The sequence below is a fragment of the Bubalus bubalis genome, chromosome 2 (assembly GCF_019923935.1).
Source record: "Bubalus bubalis isolate 160015118507 breed Murrah chromosome 2, NDDB_SH_1, whole genome shotgun sequence".
NCBI lineage: Eukaryota > Metazoa > Chordata > Mammalia > Artiodactyla > Bovidae > Bubalus > Bubalus bubalis.
The window spans coordinates 44,373,230-44,394,384 of NC_059158.1; the positions used below are offsets into that span (position 1 = coordinate 44,373,230).

Below are 21,155 nucleotides of genomic sequence, written 5' to 3' on the forward strand. Positions count from 1 at the left end.
TGAAAGCATATCAGAGTTTCCAGAAAAACGCAAAGAACCACAAGAAGGAAGCCATTAACTGTATAAACTATTTATTAACACAAAGCCCACACGTTATTTCTTCTTGGACACACCCACAGTGCGACCACGGCGGCCTGTGGTCTTGGTGTGCTGGCCTCGGACACGGAGTCTGCAGGGAGAAAAGACAAAGGTTACTCACCATACCAAGCAAAGATCTGGGAAAAGACAGGGCATGAGAGTCCCCTGGGAGTCTAAGGACAGACAAATGGGCCCCCACTCACCCCCAGAAGTGGCGCAGCCCCCTGTGGGCCCGAATCTTCTTCAGGCGCTCCAGGTCTTCTCGGAGTTTGTTGTCTAGACCGTTGGCCAGGACCTGCACAGACGGGAGACAGTGAGGGATGGCTGTTCTCCGCCCTGGTCTCCTAGGTCCAGTCCCAACTGGACAGCCTGCCTTTCTTTCTCTTCTCCCCTCTCCACACACACCTGGCTGTATTTCCCGTCCTTCACGTCCTTCTGTCTGTTTAGGAACCAGTCTGGGATCTTGTATTGGCGTGGATTCTGCATAATGGTGATCACACGTTCCACCTGGCAGGCAAGACAAGGGTCAGGTCCAGACAGCCCCATCTCCAGGCAGGCCCAGCCCCAGCCCTGACCCCTGTCCTCACCTCATCTTCGGTGAGCTCCCCGGCCCTCTTGGTGAGGTCGATGTCTGCTTTCCTCAACACCACATGAGCATATCTTCGCCCCACACCCTGAGGAGAGGTTTTAGAGTTGTGTGAGTCTGACCTTTTGGGTTGCTTATGATTCAAAAAGCACACAAAAGTAGGGTCCAAAATAACATACTCTTCCAGATACAAAGCCTAATCATTAAAGGGAAAAAAAAAGTTTTGATACCCCCTGAAACCTGCAGCACCCGAGTGGCACCTTCTGATTTCTACACAGTGGAGACGAAATTGATGCTTCTCAGAGTCAATGGAGCACCAAAGCAACAAGATCAAGGTTCTCTGAATTAACGGTTGAGGGACAGCATTGTCAGTTGCTCGTGAAGTCAAAGGGCCATAGGCCATGATCCTTTGGGCAGGTCACTAAATCCCTATGATCAAAACAAACACTGAAACCAGTGGCACCCTCTCACCACCAACACTGGTGCTCCTTGCCACCTGAACTCACGAGCCAAACAGATTTGGAAACTGAAAGACCGTGTGCTGGGTCGAGGAGTGTTCCACCAACTTTCTGTTCATCGGGAGCCTCAAAACATGGCTTTGGTTAGAAATAGTTAAATCCAACGACTGGTATTCTTATAAAAGGAGAGGACACAGACAGGCAAGAAGGCCATGTGATAAGGTGAGACACTAGAGTGATGCAGCTGCCAAGACAAGGAAACCAAGGATGTTTGGCATGTTTCGGTTGTTTTAAGTCAACAAATCTGTGTCACAAAGGTCCCAGGAAATTGGATTTCCTCTCTGTAAGAAAGTGACCTGGAGGTCAAATTACCAAGTTGATTGAGAGGAGACTAAGATCTAAGTGTCTCTCAAATTTAAATATTTACAGGTGGTATGTCTGAGACTTGCTTTAAAATACAAGTGGGTAGAGAAAAGTAAAGATAAAACAAGATTCTAATTTTTAGCTAGATGATACATTGATTGTTGTTCAGTCACCCAGTAGTGTCCAACTCTTTGCGACCCTGTTGGCGATAGCACACCAGGCCTCCCTGCCCCCTACCACCTCCCAGAATTTGCCCAACTTCATGTTCATTGCATCGGTGATGCTGTCTAGCCATCTCACCTCTGATGTCCTCTTCTTCTGTCCTCAATCTTTCCCAGCATCAGATGACCAAAATACTGGAGCTTCAACATCAGTCCTTCCAGTGAATATTCAGGGTTGACCCTTAAGACTGACTGGTTTGATCTCCCTGCTGTCCAAGGGATTTTCAGGAGTCCCTTGGATGCATCAATAGGGGGCCAATAATTCTCTCCCTCCTACTTTTTAGTGTTTAAAACTTTTGATAGACAGCTTCTTTTTTTTAAGTTGCTGTCAAGCTTTTTGAAAGCCCTGTTCAGATATTGGCTTGCCAATTATGAGAACCAGTGGGTATCATCCAGTCATTGTGACTAGTTCCAACCATGTTTCCAAACAATCCAGATGACCAGGTATCATCCTGATTTAGAGGAAGGGCAGTCCAACCTTAAGGACTATTCATAGCAGAAGTGTACAAATGGAAAGAAAAGAAGGGATTGTGGCATTAAGAAGTCTTGCAGATGTGTTACCTCTTAGTAAATATCCTTTTCTGCTTATATCACCTTCGATACCTCACCTTTCCCAATTAACTTTGCTCCTTTAATTTTCTGAGGAATCCCTCCTCCTACTCAGCCTCCACCCCCAGCAACTCCCTTCCAATTTCTAAGTATTACTCAACCCCACATTCCAAATCATTAACAAAAGACCAGGTACCTCTAAGCTTTGGCTGTCTCACCAGAGAAGAGCCAGCAAAAGCTGAAACACAGTTAGCAAAACCCCAAGTACCTGTGTATCTCTAGAATAATCTTTCCCAGTGGTAAGCAGGGCATGAGATTCCCTAAGAGATTCTTATCAACATACTCATTAAGTACTGGAAACTGCTTACAAAATCTGTTTTAAAGTTAACACATACACTTAAGGCAACAAATAGCAAACTAGTTAATTTCACAGAAGCAAAGAGAAACGGTTTAATAGAAGCATCCTATCAACCATGCTCATCTTTTATTTTCACTATCTGACCTAAGCATTCTAGCCATTTTTAAAAAGAGAAGCAACCTCAGAGATACAGCAGGTTCAGTTCCAGACCACACCCAACAACACTGAAATAAAGAGAGCTACATGGTATTTTGGTTTCCCAGCACATGTAGTTACATAACCTATTAAGTGAGCAACTGCCTATACATACCTTAATCAAGACACTTTACTACTATGAAGTACTAACCATCATGTGAACTTTAAGCAAGTCTAAATCTTTTTGCAATATCAGATAAGCATAACAAATACACTGGTGAAAACTTTAAAGTATTTCATCAAAATGTGACAGACACACCATGTGAGCAAATGTTGGAGAACTGTCTTAAGAGCCACCACAAAAAAAACACAGTATCTGCAAAGCTCCACAAAATGAGGTGAGCCTGCACTGAACACTGTATTTTTCAATGACTTACTACTTTCACCGAAAAAGATGAAACGTACTATTTAAGAATGAAAGCCATGCTCCTTGAATTACAGAGTGAAAAAGTAAATGTGACAAATCTCACCAAGAAAAGCTGATGCTGATTTGCTGTTTTAAACAATCTATAAAATACTTATCACAGTGTCTTCTGGGGATTCTAAGCAAGGCAGGCCTATCCTTGGCTCCAAGAAGTGTAAACATACTGGCAGAAAACATTCAGTCATTTCCACAATTAAAAAATCTTTTTAAGGATAACATCCCCATCTGGAAGGCTGGGAGTTCATTAGGTTAAGGGAGATATCCAAGCTTGCATTCACTGACATAATAACTATAGGTTTCTTCATACTTGGAATCTCTTGGCATTTCTATTTACCCTTCAAATGGTACAATTATCCAACTTCCCCATTCCCTAGGTGAAATCTCTTGGTTTGACCTGAGAGGACTCGCTGGCTTTTCTCACTTACCTTTGGGGACAAATGGGACAAGCGGTTAAGAGAACTAATTGCTCTCTTAATCGTTCTTTTTTTTTTTTACCTAGCAGACAAGACCATCTGGTTGGGACTCCCCTCACCTTGCCTCACTTTCAGCTCAGGTGTTAACAACTCAAGCTTCATCTATAGTCTCTAGTCCTTACCCTGCGTGTGTGTGTGTGTCGCTCAGTCGTGTCTGATTCTTTAAGACTCCATGGACTGTTGCCCCACCAGGCTCCTCTGTCCGTGGAATTGGCAAGAATACTGGAGGAGGTTCTCCAGGGGATCTTCCCAACCCCAAGGATCAAACCCTGGTCTCCCGTATTGCAGGCAGATTCTTTACCGTCTAAGCCACCAAGGAAGCCATCAGTCCTTACCCTACTTTACCTTAATTGCAGTGATGGCAAAGGCAATTTTCCGCCGCCCATCGATGTTGGTGTTGAGTACTCGCAAGATGTGCTGGAACTTCTCAGGGATTACTAGAGACTGATAGAGATTAAGGGAGAAATTAGAGTGAACTACTATCAAACCGTAACCTCAAACACGAACGCAAAGCTTGTCACACAGGGAGCAGGAAAGCCCCATCAGGTCTTCATGACACAACAAACTCCTGAGTCCTGCAGATAGCAGGAACATGAAGTGTTCAGGCCTGGGAAAACGCAACCTCGGGGAAGAAGCGTGTCTCCTACCCGTGCCCCAGGTACACTCTGAGTGGCGGAGACAGAGGTCCCCACTCACGCCCAAACCGTTCTAGTGCCCGGGAAGGGAGTTCCTCCGGCCCCAGACTGGATGTCTTTAGTTGTCTTTTTCCAGAAGCGGTATCCGAGGCTCCACCCAGAAAGTTGGAGGCCCCCAAGACAGGACATTTTCAACCCTCTGACAGCAAGACCTTCCCTGCCCCGGTCCCGATGTCGCTAGATCCCCTCAAGGATTGTACTCTTACCATGGCGGCGGCCCCAGCGGCGGCGTGTAGGCCTCCAGTGGAAGAGAAAACGGAAGTGACGTAACAGCCTTATATTGCTACCAGGCGGAACAGGCGGAGCTATCTGAGCAAGGAGCTTCCGGAAACTATGCAAGACTCTGAATCGGGCGGCATGACTTCCGGCCCGGGTTTTCTTTACTGTTCGTAAAGGTCTTGTGTGTGCGAGCAACAAAGGTTCCGGATTGAGATTGTGCTTAAGAATTCCACTTGTCGTTTTCACTTGGGTGAAGCGGTTACAGCTGAAAGAGGAAGACTGGAGGCAAACAAATATCTGGGAGCGATTTCGCGCCGTGCAAGACACTCCAAGACCTGTAGTTCCATTCCCGGGAACAGACTCGCCTGACTGACAGCTGCCGGAAGTGAGACTGCACGGAATGGCCGCCGCTGTGACCATGGCGGCCGCTGCTCGCGAGCTGGTGTTGCGGGCCGGGGCCTCAGATATGGAGGAGGAGGAGGGCCCGCTGGTGAGAAGCAGGGCTGTTTCTCCTTCAGAGTCTTGTCCAGTCTCCTCATGTCAGGAAAGCCTGGGCTGGGTGTAGGCACAAGGGTGGAACTCGCAGCTGCCAATGATGCTACCCGGCTTGGTTCTCCATACGCCTCCGTGGGATCCGACCTGAACCTGAGCGGGGGTCAGCATGGCCGACATTCTGGCTCTGGGGCCACAATTTCAGTTAACTTCCAGATGTTTGGGCAGAATAGAGAAGCAAGTCTAGGAACATGGCTTCTGGAACCAGATTGCTTGGGCTTTAATTCAAGCTCTGCCACGTATACTCTGTGTGTCTTCGGGCAAGTTTAACTTGCCTCTCTATGCCCTTATTTCCACACCTATAAGGTGAAAAAACTAAGACCTACTATCTATGTTGTGGGTTAGGATTGGGTGAATGAATATGTGTAAGATGGCACCTGGCAGGTAGATAAACACTATGTATTAGCTGGTAGTTTTAAAGAGGTTGGCGCGCCCCCGAGGGATGGTGATATAACATTTAAGGTAGCAGCACTCTGCTGCTGCTGCTGCTGCTAAGTCGCTTCAGTCGTGTCCGACTCTGTGCGACCCAATAGACGGCAACCCACCAGGCTCCCCCGTCCCTGGGATTCTCCAGGCAAGAACACTGGAGTGGGTTGCCATTTCCTTCTCCAATGCATGAAAGGAAAAGTGAAAGTGAAATGGCTCAGTCATGTCTGACTCTTAGCAGCAGTCTAGAGAGCCTAAATTCACCTGCAAGTTCTGTTCTGCCCTATGCATCTCCTAATTTTTCTCATTTGGTTACCTTCACCCTTCGTGGTTTACCTGTCTCCTTGTCCCGTTCCTATCCATCAGCCCTGATTAGTAGACTGAGACAATATGGAACTTTTGACATTTTGTGAACTTAGTATTTACCTGTGATTCCCCAGTGAAAGTCCCTCTTCTCCACTTGAAGGATTGGTGACTACTCCATTATATTTTGTTCTACTTCTCTCTTTCCCATTAACCTGTTCCTCTCCAGGGGAGTGGTCCAGGTCTTCGGGAGCCATTGCAGATTGGAGAGTTGGACATCACTTCTGATGAATTCATCCTGGATGAAGTGGATGGTAAGTGATGGCAGAGGGTGGAGGGTATGCGGTCCTGTAACCTGAGAGGCTGGGCTCTGCAAGTACTATGGCTGGGACTGGTGTGTGGATGTTCAGCGTGGAGACAGAGGGGTAGAACTAGCTGAACCCTTATGATGAACTTCTATTTGCAGTTCACATTCAGGCGAATCTGGAGGATGAGTTAGTAAAGGAAGCTCTTAAAACGGTGAGGCTTTCCACTATACTAATCTGCCCCTCCCCAAACCCTTCCCTTAAAGGAAAGAAGAAAGTCTTTTGCATTCCTACTGTCACCCTGGTCTTTTTCTCTAGTCCTTCGCTGACTCTGTTCCAGTGTCCCTTCACCGACTTCCTCCTGACCCTCTCACGTTTCTGTTCTCCCAGGGTGTGGATCTTCGTCACTATTCAAAGCAGGTTGAGCTGGAGCTACAGCAGATTGAGCAGAAATCCATTCGGGATTGTATCCTCCAGCAGAGGAGAGGGGTGCTGTTATTAAAACGGGCATTTTGTAGGGGTATGGTGCTGACAGCCCAGCTGGGGCCGCTGTCTTCTCTCTGAGGTTTCTGTCACCTCAGGGAGAAATTGGAGAGGTCCTGCGGAGGTCTGAGAATCTCCATGTCCACAGTGAGGCCCCTTGACTTGTTGTGAGTCAGATATCCAAGAGAGTGAGAACATAGCATCTCTGCACAATCAGATCACAGCCTGCGATGCTGTCCTTGAGGTTAGTAACCATGCCCTGGGACCCCTCATATCCCGGAGTGCAGATCATGGTCTTCAGGATGATTCTTTAGGCCATCTGCCTCAGGCAGGGACAGTTAGAGTCACTTTCAGGATGATCTCAGCAGCCATTTTTGTTGTTGCTGCCATGACTAACGTTGTTATTTGCCTTTGTTGTACCTCTTTCCTTATCACCCACTACTCTCATAGTTGGATAGCTACTAGAGACTTTACGTAGAAACTTGTCCCCTACCAATCCTATGGCTAATCAGCAGCACTTCTGCCTTCTCCCAGCGCATGGAGCAGATGTTGGGAGCTTTTCAGAGTGATCTCAGCTCCATCAGCTCTGAGATCCGGACACTGCAGGAACAGTCTGGAGCCATGAACATTCGACTGCGGAACCGGCAGGCTGTCCGGGGGAAACTCGGGGAGCTTGTTGATGGTCTTGTGGTGCCCTCTGCTCTGGTCACGTGAGTCACTAGTTTGAAGGGTCCTAATGTCATAGCTAACTCATTGGAAAAGATCTTGCTGCTGGGAAAGGTTGAATGCAGAAGACAGAGGATGAGATGGTTGGATGGTATCACAGATTCAATGGATATGAACATGGGCAAACTCCAGGAGATAGTGAGGGAGAGGGAGGCCTGGCATGGTGCAGTCCATGGGGTTGCAAAGAGTTGGACACGACTGAGTGACTGAATAACAAAGGACAACAATGTCATAGAAAGTAGATGGGCTGGCGTGACCTACTCTACTTAACCACATGGGTCTCCTGGCTTCAGGTTATCACACACTTTCCAGAAAATGATGAGCAGTTGACAGCTCTTTTTTACCCTGACTCAGGCTTTAAGGAATAGGAATCATCTGGGGTTGGGCATTGAGAAAGAGTTTAAGGTTGATGTGGGTGATGGAGGTATGTGTGTCCAGGAACAGAATACTTTGTGCATGTGTTCTGACCCTATGATGCAGTATACAAAGGGAGAGGAGACAGACGCTGGATGCCAGGGGTATGGTTTAGAGTCTCGAGGTGTCTGGGTCTCCCTCCTCACCCATCCCACCCCTCCCTGCTCCCCAGGGCAATTTTGGAGGCACCAGTCACAGAGCCCCGGTTCTTGGAGCAGCTGCAGGAGCTGGATGCTAAGGCAGCTGCAGTTCGAGAACAGGAGGCTAGGGGCACAGCGGCCTGTGCAGATGTCCGGGGCGTGCTCGACCGCCTCCGAGTCAAGGTGGGAAGTGGGGGTGGACACACGACTCGAACCAGCCTCCCTTAGACCTCTACCCTGGATTGTCCTGGGAAAGCTCGCTGTAGCCCACCCCCAAGAACTTCTCCTTGCCTTTACGTGGCAGGGCTCATCCTCACATCTCTGGGTTCCTCTGAAAGTCTTAACAGATATCAAAGAGGTGTTCTCTACTCTTGCTCGTCCAACAGTCAATGTTCATTCCTTCCCTCGGTGCTTCCCAGGCAGTGAGAAGGCTATAGCTTCATGCCCTGTGTTTGGTCCCCCACATCTAGGCTGTGACGAAGATCCGAGAGTTCATCCTTCAGAAAATTTATTCCTTCAGAAAGCCAATGACCAACTATCAGATCCCACAGACAGCCTTGCTGAAATACAGGTCACCACCCAGAGAGTGGGCGGGTGTCCCTGGGGGGCTGGCTGGGAGACTGACTGGTTCCTGGCCCCTCCAGGTTCTTCTATCAGTTCCTGCTGGGCAACGAACGCGCCACTGCGAAGGAAATCAGGGACGAGTACGTGGAGACGCTGAGCAAGATATACCTGTCTTACTACCGCTCCTACCTGGGGCGGCTCATGAAGGTGCAGGTAAGCCCGTGGAAGGAGAGGAGCTCTGGGCACCTGAGTTGGGAGGAGGGACTGTGTAAATAGACGTCTTTTTTTCTTGTACGTTGGGAAGCAATGTTCCAGTTCTCTATCTTCTTTTCTCTAGTATGAGGAAGTCGCTGAGAAGGATGACTTAATGGGCGTGGAAGATACAGCCAAGAAAGATATCCTGGAGCTGAGGGGCACTCATGCTGGGCCTGGAGAGGGAAGGGCTTCTGGCTCCAGCCTCCAAGGCCCTGCTGCTTACCTTTTTCTATGGGACCAAAACTTTGCAAATGAGATCAAGGCGGGAGCCTCTCTCCCTAGAAAAATGCACAGATCACCCTTACACTGAGTTTTGCGTATGATGTCAGGGAGCGTAGAGGCTCCCTGGAGCCAATTCACAGATGTCAGGTGAAGTGGGGCCCCAAGACTGGGGAGGAAGGACCCCGAGGCCATGTCTAGCTGCTGGGGGCCCCTGGAGGTCCTGGGTCTTTGATCTTCCATCACAGTTGTGATCTGTTTCCCTTGACTCTAGCCCTTCACGATTCTTCTCAAAGCCATCCCTCCGCAGCAGGAACACCATCTTCACCCTGGGGACCCGGGGCTCTGTCATCTCCCCTGCTGAACTGGAAGCCCCCATCCTCGTGCCCCACACTGCCCAGCGAGGGGAACAGAGGGTAGGAGGGAGAGCCAGCCTCAGTGGGGCTCTGAGCGCAGAGCTCAGGGCAGAGCTTCCCGGCTGCAGGCCCCGGGGGAGTCCCCATCTCCAGTTGCCCCTGCACTCTGCGATGAGAGGAGGGTTGGACCATTGACTCAGGGTGTTACAGAGGGTGATAGGTCATTAGGCGGGTGTGGCGGTAAATGCGGGAGCACCAACAGCAGGTGGGAGTGGGCTCTTTTCATGTAGCCCTCCCCCCACCCCGCCCCTGCCCTTCAGTACCTGTTCAGGAAGCCCTTTTGCAGCCTGAACGAGGGTTAGATGGGGAGGGTCTTCTGAGCTACCGGTACCCAGTTGAGCTGATGTTCCAGCCATGTCCACGGAGAGCCAGGACTGGGGTCCACCCGTCTGTGTCTCTTCCTGCCTTTCCCACCCATCCTAGTATCCTTTCGAGGCCCTCTTCCGCAGCCAGCACTACGCCCTCCTCGACAACTCCTGCCGTGAATACCTCTTCATCTGTGAGTTCTTCATGGTGTCCGGCCCGGCTGCCCACGACCTGTTCCACGCTGTCATGGGCCGCACCCTCAGCATGACCCAGGTGAGCTCCCTGGCTCCTGGGCTCCTCGACCCTGTCTCCAGTCCTCATCAGCACTGTAGTGAGGTCACGGCCCTGGGGCACTGAAGGCAGGATCCCCTCATTTTAGAACGCATGCGCCTCATTCTTATTGTGTGACTCCCCACAAAACCATCAAAGCTTGGGGGTCCCTGAGGCGCCCCTCCTTCTGATTCACACCCAGGCGATAGCACCCGAACACTTAGAGGCTCCTAGACCTTGGTTCCCGGCCCTGAATTCTGCTGTGATGAGCTTGTGATCATAGATTAGGTGAGCAAGGCCGCAGGACCACGTGAGTGGCTGGTGGACAGGAAAGGAGGTGCATTTTCCATTTAGATCTCTCCCTGTACCCGCAAGTGTCATGTCCCCAAAGGAGCACTGCATCTGTCCATGGTCACTGGGAATGACAAAGGAAGAGACACTTCCAGTCCTCTGCCTGTTTCTAAATCCTCAACCACAGAAACACCTGGAGTCTTACCTCGTTGACTGTTACGATGCCATCGCTGTTTTCCTCTGCATCCACATCGTCCTCCGGTTCCGCAACATCACAGCCAAGAGGGACGTTCCTGCCCTGGACAGGTCACTGGTCCCATTTGTCTGCCTGGAGGCAGTATTGCTGCCTCCACACTCACCTCTCACACCCACTCCTGCCTCCACTGATGGTCACCCCTCGATCAGGTTTCAGCCTCCCCCACCCCACCCGTGACATTCCTTGCCGGATATCTGATCTGATCAAGCCCACAGGTACTGGGAACAGGTGCTTGCCTTGCTGTGGCCACGGTTTGAACTGATCCTGGAGATGAACGTCCAGAGTGTCCGCAGCACTGACCCTCAGCGCCTCGGAGGGCTGGACACTCGGCCTCACTATGTGAGCATGGGCAGGGGTGGCGGGTCTGCTGAAAGGCAGGGCTGGAAGCCCCACTGTGCGGTCACTCGGCCTCGGGGCTGTGTCCCTGGGCCTGGCTGGACATGTAGCCACGCTGTGTGGGGGCGCCCTGGGAGTGTGGGCCGGGCACTGTGGCGGGAGGGCTTGGAGGTGGGGATCGCCCAGAGGCTGGTTGGCCAGCTTCGAGAGAGTCACGGGTTTTGTCAGTTGAGCCGGGGGGATTGGCGTGAGTTTTCGTCCCTCCTTCTTACTCCCAGATCACGCGCCGATACGCAGAATTCTCCTCGGCTCTTGTCAGCATCAATCAGACGATTCCCAACGAACGGACCATGCAGCTGCTGGGCCAGCTCCAGGTGCGGGGCGTGGGAGGGGTCCCCTGCCCCTGGAGCTGAAATGGGGGGGAGCCTTGCTTGCTCCTGTCACCCCCTCTTTTCGGTCTTTTTCTCAGGTGGAGGTGGAGAATTTTGTCCTCCGGGTGGCAGCTGAGTTCTCCTCGAGGAAGGAGCAGCTTGTGTTTCTGATCAACAACTACGACATGATGCTGGGTGTGCTGATGGTACCAGAGGCCCCTTCCCCTGTCACCCTCCCCCGAGACCCCAAGTTCCCACTCTGCCCCCTTTCCTCCACGAGTGCAGAGATCATGTTGGCCTTGTCAAGCGTTTTCTTCTTGGAGTCTGACGTGGTGTCCGGCTCCGTACGGTGAATGTGGAAGGACGGGGATATGCTGACATGAAGGGCAGCTTCTCCCCAAACTTGAGATTCCCCTCTGTCTTCCTCAGGAGCGGGCGGCGGATGACAGTAAAGAGGTTGAAAGTTTCCAGCAGCTGCTCAATGCGCGGACACAGGTAGGGGTGTGGGGCGAGGGCAGGGACGGTCCTGTGCTGTGTTTTGCTGGTGACTGGCTGCACTGGCTGTCTCTCGCGGCGCTCCGGCTTCTCTTGCTGCCGCATATGGGCCCTGGAGCATGGGGCTCGGTACTTGCGGCTCGAGGGCTTAGTTGCCCCATCGCATGTACAGCCTTAGTACCCCAGCCAGGGGTCGAACCCACGTCCCCTGCATTGGAAGGCGGATTCTTAACCACTAGACCACGAGGGAAGTCACCTGTGTGCTGTTCAGTTCAGTGTGTGTGTGTGTGTGTGTGCACGCGCGCTTACAGTGGCAGCGGGCTCCAGGTACGCAGAATTGGAATTGTGATACAGCTCTCGATTCACAACATGCTGTCGTTAGCGGCCTGTTTTTTCTTTCTTTTTTTTTTTAATGATACAGACATCCACAAAGCTACCACACACCTTGGCAATAACGAACATCAAAGTCTGAATTCTTCTCGGCCCCTCTCTCTGTCTCTCACATAGAGGCGCTTATTGACCTAAATGGTGTGTGTATCATGCCCTGGCTATAGGCAATAATAGAGCTATAGGGAATTTCCTGGCAGTCCCGTAGTTGGGACTCGTGGCTTCTACTGCAGGGGATATGGGAAGCGAAGATCCTGCATGCCGTGCAGCACACAACCAAAAAGGAAAGAAACAAACTTGTATGCCGAAACAGTAACTATTCAGCTTTGGTTCTGAGTGTTGTAGTAACAGGATCACAGGATTATTTCACGCATCATTTTCTAGTATTGTCCTGTTATGAGGCTGTAGCTCATTCTTTTTAAAGTCAATTAGTTTAGTTACTTATATTAATTCTTGGCTGTGTTGGTCTTCGTTGCTGTGTGCGGGCTTTTTCTACTTGTGGCAAACGGGGCTTCTCTCTCGTTGCGGAGCACGGGCTCCAGGGCGGGTGCGCTCAGTCCTTACGGCTCTCCGGCTTAGTCGCCCCGCGATACGTGGGATCTTCCGAAACTAGGGATCTACCGTTTATTTAGGAGTAATTACCAAGAATAATACTTGAAATTACTAGAAATAATGACCTCATTTTTTTTTTCCTAATTGTTTGGACTTTATTCTTTTAGAATTTGTCCTTTAAATAGACTGTTAAATATTACCTTTTCAAAAGGAAATTTACTTGTTTGAACTGGTATATGAAGTGCTGTTAATTTTTGTATATGGATTATATAGCCAGCCACTTCCTAAATTATTTCTAATAATACTTCTAGAGATGTGTGTTCCTATGTAGGCATTCGTCATCTCTGAATTGTGAGAGTTTCAGTTCTTCCTATTTTATTCCTATGTCTTTATTCTCTTACTACACAGGCTAGTACCTTGGTTAAAGTTGAATGGTTGAATAGAAGGGTGATAGTGAGAACCCTTACCTTTTCTTAATTTTTTTTTTTTACCTTTTCTTAATTTAAAAAAAATATTTATTTATTTGGCTGTGCTGTGTCTTAGTTGTGGCCTGTGGGATTATTTTTTTCTTTTTAGTTGTGGCATGTGGGGTCTAGTTCTTTGACCAAGGATGGAACCCAGGCCCCCTGCCTTAGCCACTGAACCACCACGGAAGTCCCTTCCTAACTTTAAAACAAATGCTTTCATCATTTTCCCTTTAAGAGTACTGTTATTGTAGGGTTGTTTTTTTTTTTGAAATAGATATCCTTTATCAGGTAAAGAAAATTCCTTTCAATCCCTAGTAGTCCAGGAGTTAGTATTGTTTTTAAATCATGAATGGGTATTGAATTTTTAATCAGGGATGTGTGCTTTTTCTGCAGTTGGGGTAACCATATATTTAATTTTAAAAAATTAGGACTTTGGGATTAACGGATACACAGAACTATATATAAAATAGATAAACAACAAGGATCTACTGTATACTACAGGGAAATATATTTAATATCTCATAATAACCTATAAAGGATAAGAATCTATAAAATAATACATATGTATGTATACATGTGTATTCATTCAATATACATGTACTCACAACATTATAAATCAACTATACTTCAATTTTTTAAAAAATCTATCCTATGCTGTATTACATTTGTAGATTTTAGAATGTTAAGCCGTTCTGGATTTGGTCTGATCCATATAGAGTTTTTGCTTCTCTGTGCAGAAATGAGATGGGCCTGTGCTATTCTTTTCTTGTCCTGCCCTTATGTAGTTTTGGCACCAAAGTTGTACTGGATTTGTAGAGGCGGGTGGGAAGGAAGGATTTCTTCATTTTTTTATTCTTAAAGATTTGGGGATTGAAATGATCTCTTCCTTTAAAGTATCTTAGAACTTGCCAGCACAAACATCTAGGAAGATTTAAAACTATGAAATTCCCTCTAAATACTGCTTGTATTGAGTTCTTTGGGTTTGAAAATGTAGCATTTTTCTTATTCAGTTCAAAGAACTTTTATATTTCAATTATTCTTTAATCCATGAGATTTTTTAGAAGTGCTTTAAAATTTCCAAAAGTCTTTTTGTTATTAATGTTTAACAGTTGCATTGTGAATGGAGTATTGGTATTGAAAATCTGAAATTTGCAATCTTTTTAGATTTGCTTCGGCCTAGGACATGATCAACTTTTGAAAACGATCCATATGTGTTTGAGAAGATTGTGTGTTCTTTGATTGTCAGGTGTGGAAGTCAAGCTCTTTAATTGTTATTTACATCAACTATATCTTTACTGATTTTTTTTTTTGGTCAGTCGTTGAGAGAGATGTTTTGAAATTTGTAAGTTTATCACTTTTTCATTGCAGTTTTATCAGATCTTGTTTTATATAGTTTCAGCTTATTTTGTCTAAATTCTCAAAAGTTTAGAATCACATGGTCTTCCTTGTGACTTGAAGCATTTGTCACTGTATCATGACCATGTTAGCCCTAATAGTTTTCTCTTAAAGCCTATTCTATTTTATATTAACATAGCTCTTCCAGCTTTATTTTAGTTAATATTTGCTTTTTAATTTATTTCCACTTTTTAAAAAATTTCCACTTTTTTCCTTTACTTTCTTTTTACTTTCCTTTTCATATTTTCACATTTTAAGTCTTTTAAAAATAGAAATAGCTGGAATTTAAACAATCCAATTGAATTCTCTCTGCCCTTTAATTTGCCTTTGTTTCATTTATGTTTATTGTGGTTAGTGTGACATCTCTACTTTTTTCATCCATCTTTAGTTTTCTCTTTGTCTTGTGTCTTTTTTTCTTCTTGCCTTTGTTTTTCTTACAACTTTTTTTCCATCTCTAATTGTTTGGATTTTGTACTCCATTCTTTTGGAATTTGTCCTTTAAATTTTAAATTTTAATTAACAAGCTAATGTTAATTTAGCTTAACATCTAAACTTAATATTTAACACCTATCTCAAGCAGTACATGGACTTTTAAACATTTTAAATGTTTTAATGCTTCAGTCGCCCCTCCCCTTCTGTTTTCCCTGCTAATTATTGACCAGTGTTTTTTTCTGTCCTACTTTTGTTTTTTAAATGCCTTTATGTAATTTACTTTACTTTTCTCTTGGCTGAACCACGCAGCTTGTGGGATCTTAGTTTCCCCACCAGGGATTGAACGCACATCCTCTGCAGTGAAAGCACAGAATCCTAACCACTGGATAGCCAGGGAAGTCCCTATATTCCTTTAAATGTGAAATATTGTCTGTATTCCCTGTGCTGTATCATATCTCCTTGTAGCTTATTTATTTTGTACATAATAGTTTGTACCTCTTCATCCCCTTTCCCTGTCTTGCCCCTTCTCCCGCAGCCAGTATTTTTTTAAACGTTGCTTTCCTCCTCTCTTTCTTTCCTGGGATCTGGTCAGTTATAGGTTAAACTTTCCCAGTCTGTTTTCTCTGTTTCATAAAATAAACGTTTAGTTCGATGAGAAAAGAACCTGCTGTCCTCACCTGCACAGTTAGGTGACCAGAGGGAATGTTGGCTCTGCCTTCAGAATCGCAGTTCTCTAGACCCTCTGACCCTGGAGACGTGCTCAGTGAGGACTCTGCTGAGAGCCCTGAGGCCCTGTGGGATCTGCCAGGATGGGGACGGTCCCTGTGCCTTCGGGTAGGCTGCTGCTCAGTACTGTGTGGGAGAGATTACGAGCTGAAGCCCAGCGTGCTCTTTCCTCTGGTCACTCCTCTGCGGTCAGAACACTGTCTCCTGGAGGTCCTATCCTGGAGGTCCAGAAGTTAGGACTCTGTGCTTCCACTGCAGAGGCCACAGGTTCGATCCCTGGTGGGAAAACAGATCCCACAAGCTGGGCTGCAAGGTGAAAACAAACAAACAAACAAAAACCCACTCTCTTTGGCTGGATAGAGAGCTTAAAGAAAGTCCATCCAAGTCTAGACCACTGCTGCCCCATAGAAATATAGTACATGCCTCAAGTTTTCTAGTGTCTAAATTTTATAGACAAAAAAGAAATAGGTGAAACAAATTTAATATGTTTTACTGAAAACACTGTGTCCAAGGTACTATCATTTCAACATTATTTATCCACAAATAGATGAATAATGATTCATCTGAAAAGTTTTCAATGTGAAGTCTCTTCGCCTGCTGTGTGTGTTCACAGCACATTTCAGCTTCAGTAGCCTTGTCTCAGGTGACCAGTTGTTGCATGAGATTATGGTGACTGTGTTAGGACTGGTCATCTCTGTCAGTTGAGCTCAGCTCTGCATCCACCCCCTTTGCCCCCTACTGTTTAAGGGTGTTGTGGGTTTATTGCATTTAGGCAACTATAATAGGTTGAATTTGTTACTTGATCTCTGTCCCAAATCACATCACAAATAAAGATTCCTTAATTATGGAAAGATGTGTTCTTGGGAATGTCTTCCTCATCTTGTGTTAGTTATCTCACAGCCTCCAGTGGATATAAGTGGATGTTTTGTGGGAAGAATGGAAAAGATTTTATTTTTATTTATTACTGATATATCTGAGTGATTGAACTGAACTGAACTGAACGGATATATCTGGAGAAGGAAATGGCAACCCACTCCAGTATTCTTGCCTGGAAAATTCCATGGCGGGCTGCAGTCCACAGAGTCTCAAAGAGTCAGCCATGACTAAGCAGCTGAGCACATTATTGATGTATAGTTGATTTCCAATGTTGTGTTAATTTCTGCTGTACAGCAAAGTGACTCAGTTATACACATGTGTACATTCTTTTTAATATTCCTCTCCATTATGGTTTGTCCCAGGGTATTGGCTGGAACCCCCTGTGCTCTGCGGTAGGACCTTGTTGCGTGTCCATCCTATATAATAGTTTGCGTCTCCTAACCCCAAATTCTTAATCCATCCCTCCTCCAGCTCCCTCCCCCTCAGCAACCGCAAGTCTGTACTCCATGTCTGTGAATCTGTTCCTGTTTTGTAGATAGATTTACTTGTGCCATATTTTAGATTCCACAAGATTTTATTTTTAAATATAAGTAGTTTATTTTTAAGTGAAATAAAAGTTCTGCTTTCACTTTACCAGATCTTGCTATTTGGGTTGGGTTTTTCTTTTCTTTCATCTTCTTTTTTTTTTCTACTTTAATTCCACCCTTCCATTAAAAAAAAATTTTTTTATTTGGCTGCATCAGGTCTTGGTTGCTTCGCACAGGATCTTCTGTTGCTGCGCATAGACTCTCATTGTGGCTAATGGGCTTTGGAGTGAGAGGGCTCAGTTGCTTCCTCTGCAGCATGTGGGATCTTAGTTCCCTATCCAGGGTTCGAACCTGTGTCCCTTGCATTGCAAGGTGGATTCTTAACCATTGGACCACCAGGGAGGTCCCTCCCTTGCACTGTTTTTTATTTGTTTGTTTGCCTTTTCATTTTAACTTTGTGTTTTGGGAAATTTCAAATGTATGTGCTATGTAGAGGATAGCATGGTGAGCCCCCAGGGGCCATCACAGATCTTCAGCCAATAACAGGACAGTTGTTTCATCTGTATCAAAACCCGTCGTTCATCCTCCCATCCGTCCCCCAACCCTCAGTGATTTTGAATTAAATTCTGTACATCACTGTCACTTCATCTGTATCAGGACATGTTTTTTTAAACCACAATACTTTATCACACTTTTAAAAAAAGATAGGACTTGGGGCTTTCACTTGAGGTGGCCTGGAAAAAAAAAGAATCACTCTCAAAGTAGCTAGTATTCAGGTATCCCCACTATAATCAGTGGTTCAAGTCAGGATCCACATACAGTCCATACATGCCTCTCTCTCTTTTTTAGTTTATTTGGCTGTGCCGGGTCCTAGTTGCGGCATGTGGGATCTAGTTCCCTAACCAGGGATCAAACCTGGGCCCCCTGCATTGGGAGTGTGGAGTCTTAACCACTGGACCACCTGGGAAGTCCCTGTATGTCTCTTTTTAATCTGTAGATTTCCCTTCCATCACTTCCCTATCTCCTCCTCGCAATTTATTTGTGGAAGAAATGGAGTCATTTGTCATGTAGAATGACGTACAGTCTGGATTTTGCTGACTGCCTTGCATAGCATGCCTAAGCTGTTCCTCTTTTCCCATAAATGTGTGATTCAGTGGAAAGGCTTGAGCAGATTCCAATTAGATTTTTTTACAAGGCTGTTTGAGAGGTAGTGGTGTGTACTTCTCTCAGGGCACTAAATGTCTTCTTGGCTTTCTTTTTGCCAGTGGCCATCGGTGATCACCGCTTAGACCATTAGATTTCTATATCTCTCATTGTCTAAAAAATTTCCATCTCCTTATCTGTGCTGCATTTTGAGTCATTTCTTCAATTATAAATTCCAGTTTGCTCAGTCATTTTTCCAGGTATATCCAATCTGCTGTTTAGCCAGCTGACATTTTTAAAATTTAAAAAAAAAAAAATTTTTTTTTCTAAATCATTTCTTTAAAATCCCATTTTGTTTCAAGTCTGTCTGTTTCTGATCTTGGTAATAGGTCATGTTTGTGTCTGTGTCTTTAACTTCTTTGAACATTTCATACAGAATGTACACTGCTCTGTATGTGACAGTTTTAACACTGGCGGTCTTCGGAGGTCTAAGTCCACTGCTTGTTGCCTCTTCTGACTCATGGTAGCTGGCTTGCTTCTGTGACTGGGTATCTTTGGGCTTTTTTCTCGGTCTCAATCAGGGGCAGTCATCGGGGCCTAAATGGGGATCAGGGAGATTTCAGAGAAGACTTACCTCTGCTTTTGCAGTAGCTGAAAGATGCCATCCAGCTGGGTCTGCACTGGCACCTCTGGGAGGCTCTCCTGAGACCAGGCTCAGCATCTCCGCTCAAGGCTGCATCAGCTCAGCTTCCTGATAGCAGAGCAGCCATGACCGTTTACTTTTGTGAAGCCCTGCCTCTCCCAGGCGCTCAGGGCCCACTTCTCTGGTTCTATCCCTCTGCTCCCAGCTCAATTTTTTAAAATTTAATGAAACAAAGGTTTTGTGGTTTATTTATTTATTTGTTTTGAGAAGGGAGGAGATTTCCCCTACCTCTTGTGAGACCAACCGTGTCTTAAAGTATATGACTTTTCTAGAGGTTCGCTGTTGTTATGGGAGTGTTCTAAGGACTGAGTTGGTCATGATGCCAGAATTGGGAAAAATCTGCCCACCCCAGGAAACTTAACTCTGTATGTGTGTGCGTTCCTACAGGAATTCATTGAAGAGTTGCTATCGCCCCCCTTTGGGGGGCTGGTGGCATTTGTAAAGGAAGCTGAAGCTTTGATTGAGCGTGGACAAGCGGAACGACTTCGAGGGGAAGAAGGTCTGAGGATGGGGTGGATGTGGTGGGGTGAGGGGAAAGATGAATGGAAAAGAAAAATTCAGGGATGCAGATTACATGGGGAGGGTGTCAGGCACGAAAGAGGGGGTCGGGAGAACACCAGAAAAGAGGGGTTTCAGGGTGAGGACGGCTGTACCTTGGGGAGGACCTAGCGGGATCAGACATCACTTAGCCATGATCTTTTTCCTCCTCCTCTCAGCCCGGGTTACTCAGCTGATCCGTGGCTTCGGCAGTTCCTGGAAATCGTCGGTGGAGTCTCTGAGTCAGGATGTGATGCGGAGCTTCACCAACTTCAGAAATGGAACCAGCATCATCCAGGTAACCTGCAACTCCCGGTCCCACTCCCACCCCGCCCCATCACTGGTTTGCCCTCCTCTTTTCTCGGGGTTCGGAATCTTGACCTAAGATCGCAGCAGCTTGAACACTTATCAGTCCCCTCCTGGCTTGATCTTCAACTACCAGCCATGCCCAAAGTTCTGGCTGAGCCCGAAGCTGACGGCTATCGACATCCTTAGCATCACCCTGCATCTCATCCCTCTGTGACTTTCTCTGAGCAGGGAGCTTTGACCCAGCTGATCCAGCTCTATCATCGCTTCCACCGGGTGCTGTCTCAGCCGCAGCTGCGAGCCCTCCCTGCCCGGGCCGAGCTCATCAACATCCACCACCTCATGGTGGAACTCAAGAAGCACAAGCCCAACTTCTGATGCGCCGAGCCCTGGGGGCCGCCAGCCCTCTCCACGGACTTCTGTGCCCCATCCCATCCCCTTTTTCACCTGGGACTCCCTGCCAGTTCCCCCCTTGCCTCCTAGGCTCTCACATGCCTCACTCTGCCTTCATTCCCAGGACCTTGCTTCATCAGGATAAGCCAGATCCCCTTGGCTTTGGGAATCTCTCATGTCTTCAAGTTTCCCAGGACCTCCTGGGCTTCCAAAATAACCTCAGTTATCTTTCCAGTGTTGTCATTCCTCTCTTTACTCCCACTGCCCCACCCCCAAGGCTTTTTTCTTCTCCCAGTAAAACCTGGTTCACTCAGCTCTTGTCAGCATGTCATAAGGTGTGAAGCCTCGACTCTTGGAATTGGTGTGTTAAGGGAAGACTGTCTCATAATGGTTGGCTTTTTTTTTTCCTTCCACTTAGTGATTTATTTTCTGTAGCTTTTTGACCTAAGATCTCAGCAGCTTGAACACTAATCAGTCCCCTCCTGGCTTGAGAGTTACATCAAGGTCAGTCTGCAGAAAACAATAAATACTTAATATGATATAACACTCTTTTCCCATTTCTTTTCTCCTTCCTCCTGGGGCCTTCAAGTAACCCCGTCTTTGCTCCAGGATCACCTTTGCGCTCTGACTGCCTCCTGGGCCTGCATCCCTTTCTGGTGGGTGTCCAGAAACTCGGGGCTCGCGGTTACCTCTAACCTTCAGCTACTTCAGGCCAAAGTGGCTGCATTGGTTTTAGGGCGGGAACTGTTTCAGGAGTAACCAACCTGGTGGAGGAAGTGACCCTGGTGAAAATGGCAGATGCCGGCCGCCTGGGGCACTAGAGCAGCCTCGGCTCCCCTAAGGCAGACACCAGCTCTCCTTGCCTCTGGCCACCCCAGGTTGACACTGGGATTGCCTTCTCTCCTTGAGGGTCAGCTCCCTAGCTCCTCCAGTGTGACCGTCACGGCCCTTGCTAAGGGGCTGC

The 21,155-nt window shown here is 47.0% G+C and overlaps 2 protein-coding genes across 5 annotated transcripts; one reads left to right on the forward strand and one right to left on the reverse strand.

The window, feature by feature from the left end:
* Positions 1 to 54: 54 nt before the first annotated feature.
* RPS18 (ribosomal protein S18) lies at positions 55 to 5,045 on the reverse strand. Of its 2 annotated transcripts, none has more exons than XM_025271844.1 (6): positions 5,037 to 5,045; positions 4,051 to 4,149; positions 666 to 752; positions 484 to 585; positions 282 to 373; positions 55 to 169 (listed from the first exon to the last, which is right to left on the reverse strand). In XM_025271844.1, the coding sequence occupies exons 1-6, from the start codon at positions 5,037 to 5,039 to the stop codon at positions 94 to 96; spliced, it is 459 nt and encodes a 152-aa protein (XP_025127629.1). In that variant the 5' UTR covers positions 5,040 to 5,045; the 3' UTR covers positions 55 to 93. The 2 variants fall into 2 exon arrangements, with proteins under 2 accessions (XP_025127629.1, XP_006050373.1); XM_006050311.3 differs by lacking the exon at positions 5,037 to 5,045 and adding an exon at positions 4,607 to 4,746.
* Positions 4,852 to 20,735, forward strand: VPS52 (VPS52 subunit of GARP complex). 3 transcript variants are annotated; one of them, XM_006050310.3, is made up of 20 exons: positions 4,852 to 5,109; positions 6,130 to 6,214; positions 6,367 to 6,419; positions 6,596 to 6,671; positions 6,865 to 6,932; positions 7,223 to 7,398; positions 8,001 to 8,151; positions 8,439 to 8,539; positions 8,613 to 8,745; positions 8,870 to 8,927; positions 9,289 to 9,422; positions 9,846 to 10,001; positions 10,477 to 10,595; positions 10,761 to 10,884; positions 11,160 to 11,255; positions 11,351 to 11,458; positions 11,682 to 11,747; positions 19,343 to 19,454; positions 19,672 to 19,790; positions 20,030 to 20,735. In XM_006050310.3, the coding sequence occupies exons 1-20, from the start codon at positions 5,020 to 5,022 to the stop codon at positions 20,174 to 20,176; spliced, it is 2,172 nt and encodes a 723-aa protein (XP_006050372.1). In that variant the 5' UTR covers positions 4,852 to 5,019; the 3' UTR covers positions 20,177 to 20,735. The 3 variants fall into 3 exon arrangements, with proteins under 3 accessions (XP_006050372.1, XP_006050371.2, XP_025127583.1); XM_006050309.3 differs by having other exon boundaries at positions 19,935 to 20,062; XM_025271798.1 differs by lacking the exons at positions 4,852 to 5,109; positions 6,130 to 6,214 and having other exon boundaries at positions 6,361 to 6,419; positions 6,861 to 6,932.
* Positions 20,736 to 21,155: the final 420 nt, after the last annotated feature.

Coding starts and splice junctions, on each gene's coding strand:
- VPS52 (XM_006050310.3), top strand. CDS start 5,020: ATGGCCGCCGCTGTGACCATGGCGGCCGCTGCTCGCGAGCTGGTGTTG. Junction 6,672..6,864: donor GCAGAAATCCATTCGGGATT/GTATCCTCCAGC, acceptor GTTGTGAGTCAG/ATATCCAAGAGAGTGAGAAC. Junction 8,746..8,869: donor GGCGGCTCATGAAGGTGCAG/GTAAGCCCGTGG, acceptor TCTTTTCTCTAG/TATGAGGAAGTCGCTGAGAA.
- RPS18 (XM_025271844.1), bottom strand. Junction 753..4,050: donor TTGCCATCACTGCAATTAAG/GTAAAGTAGGGT, acceptor ACCTCTCCTCAG/GGTGTGGGGCGAAGATATGC. Junction 170..281: donor GGGCTGCGCCACTTCTGGGG/GTGAGTGGGGGC, acceptor TTCTCCCTGCAG/ACTCCGTGTCCGAGGCCAGC.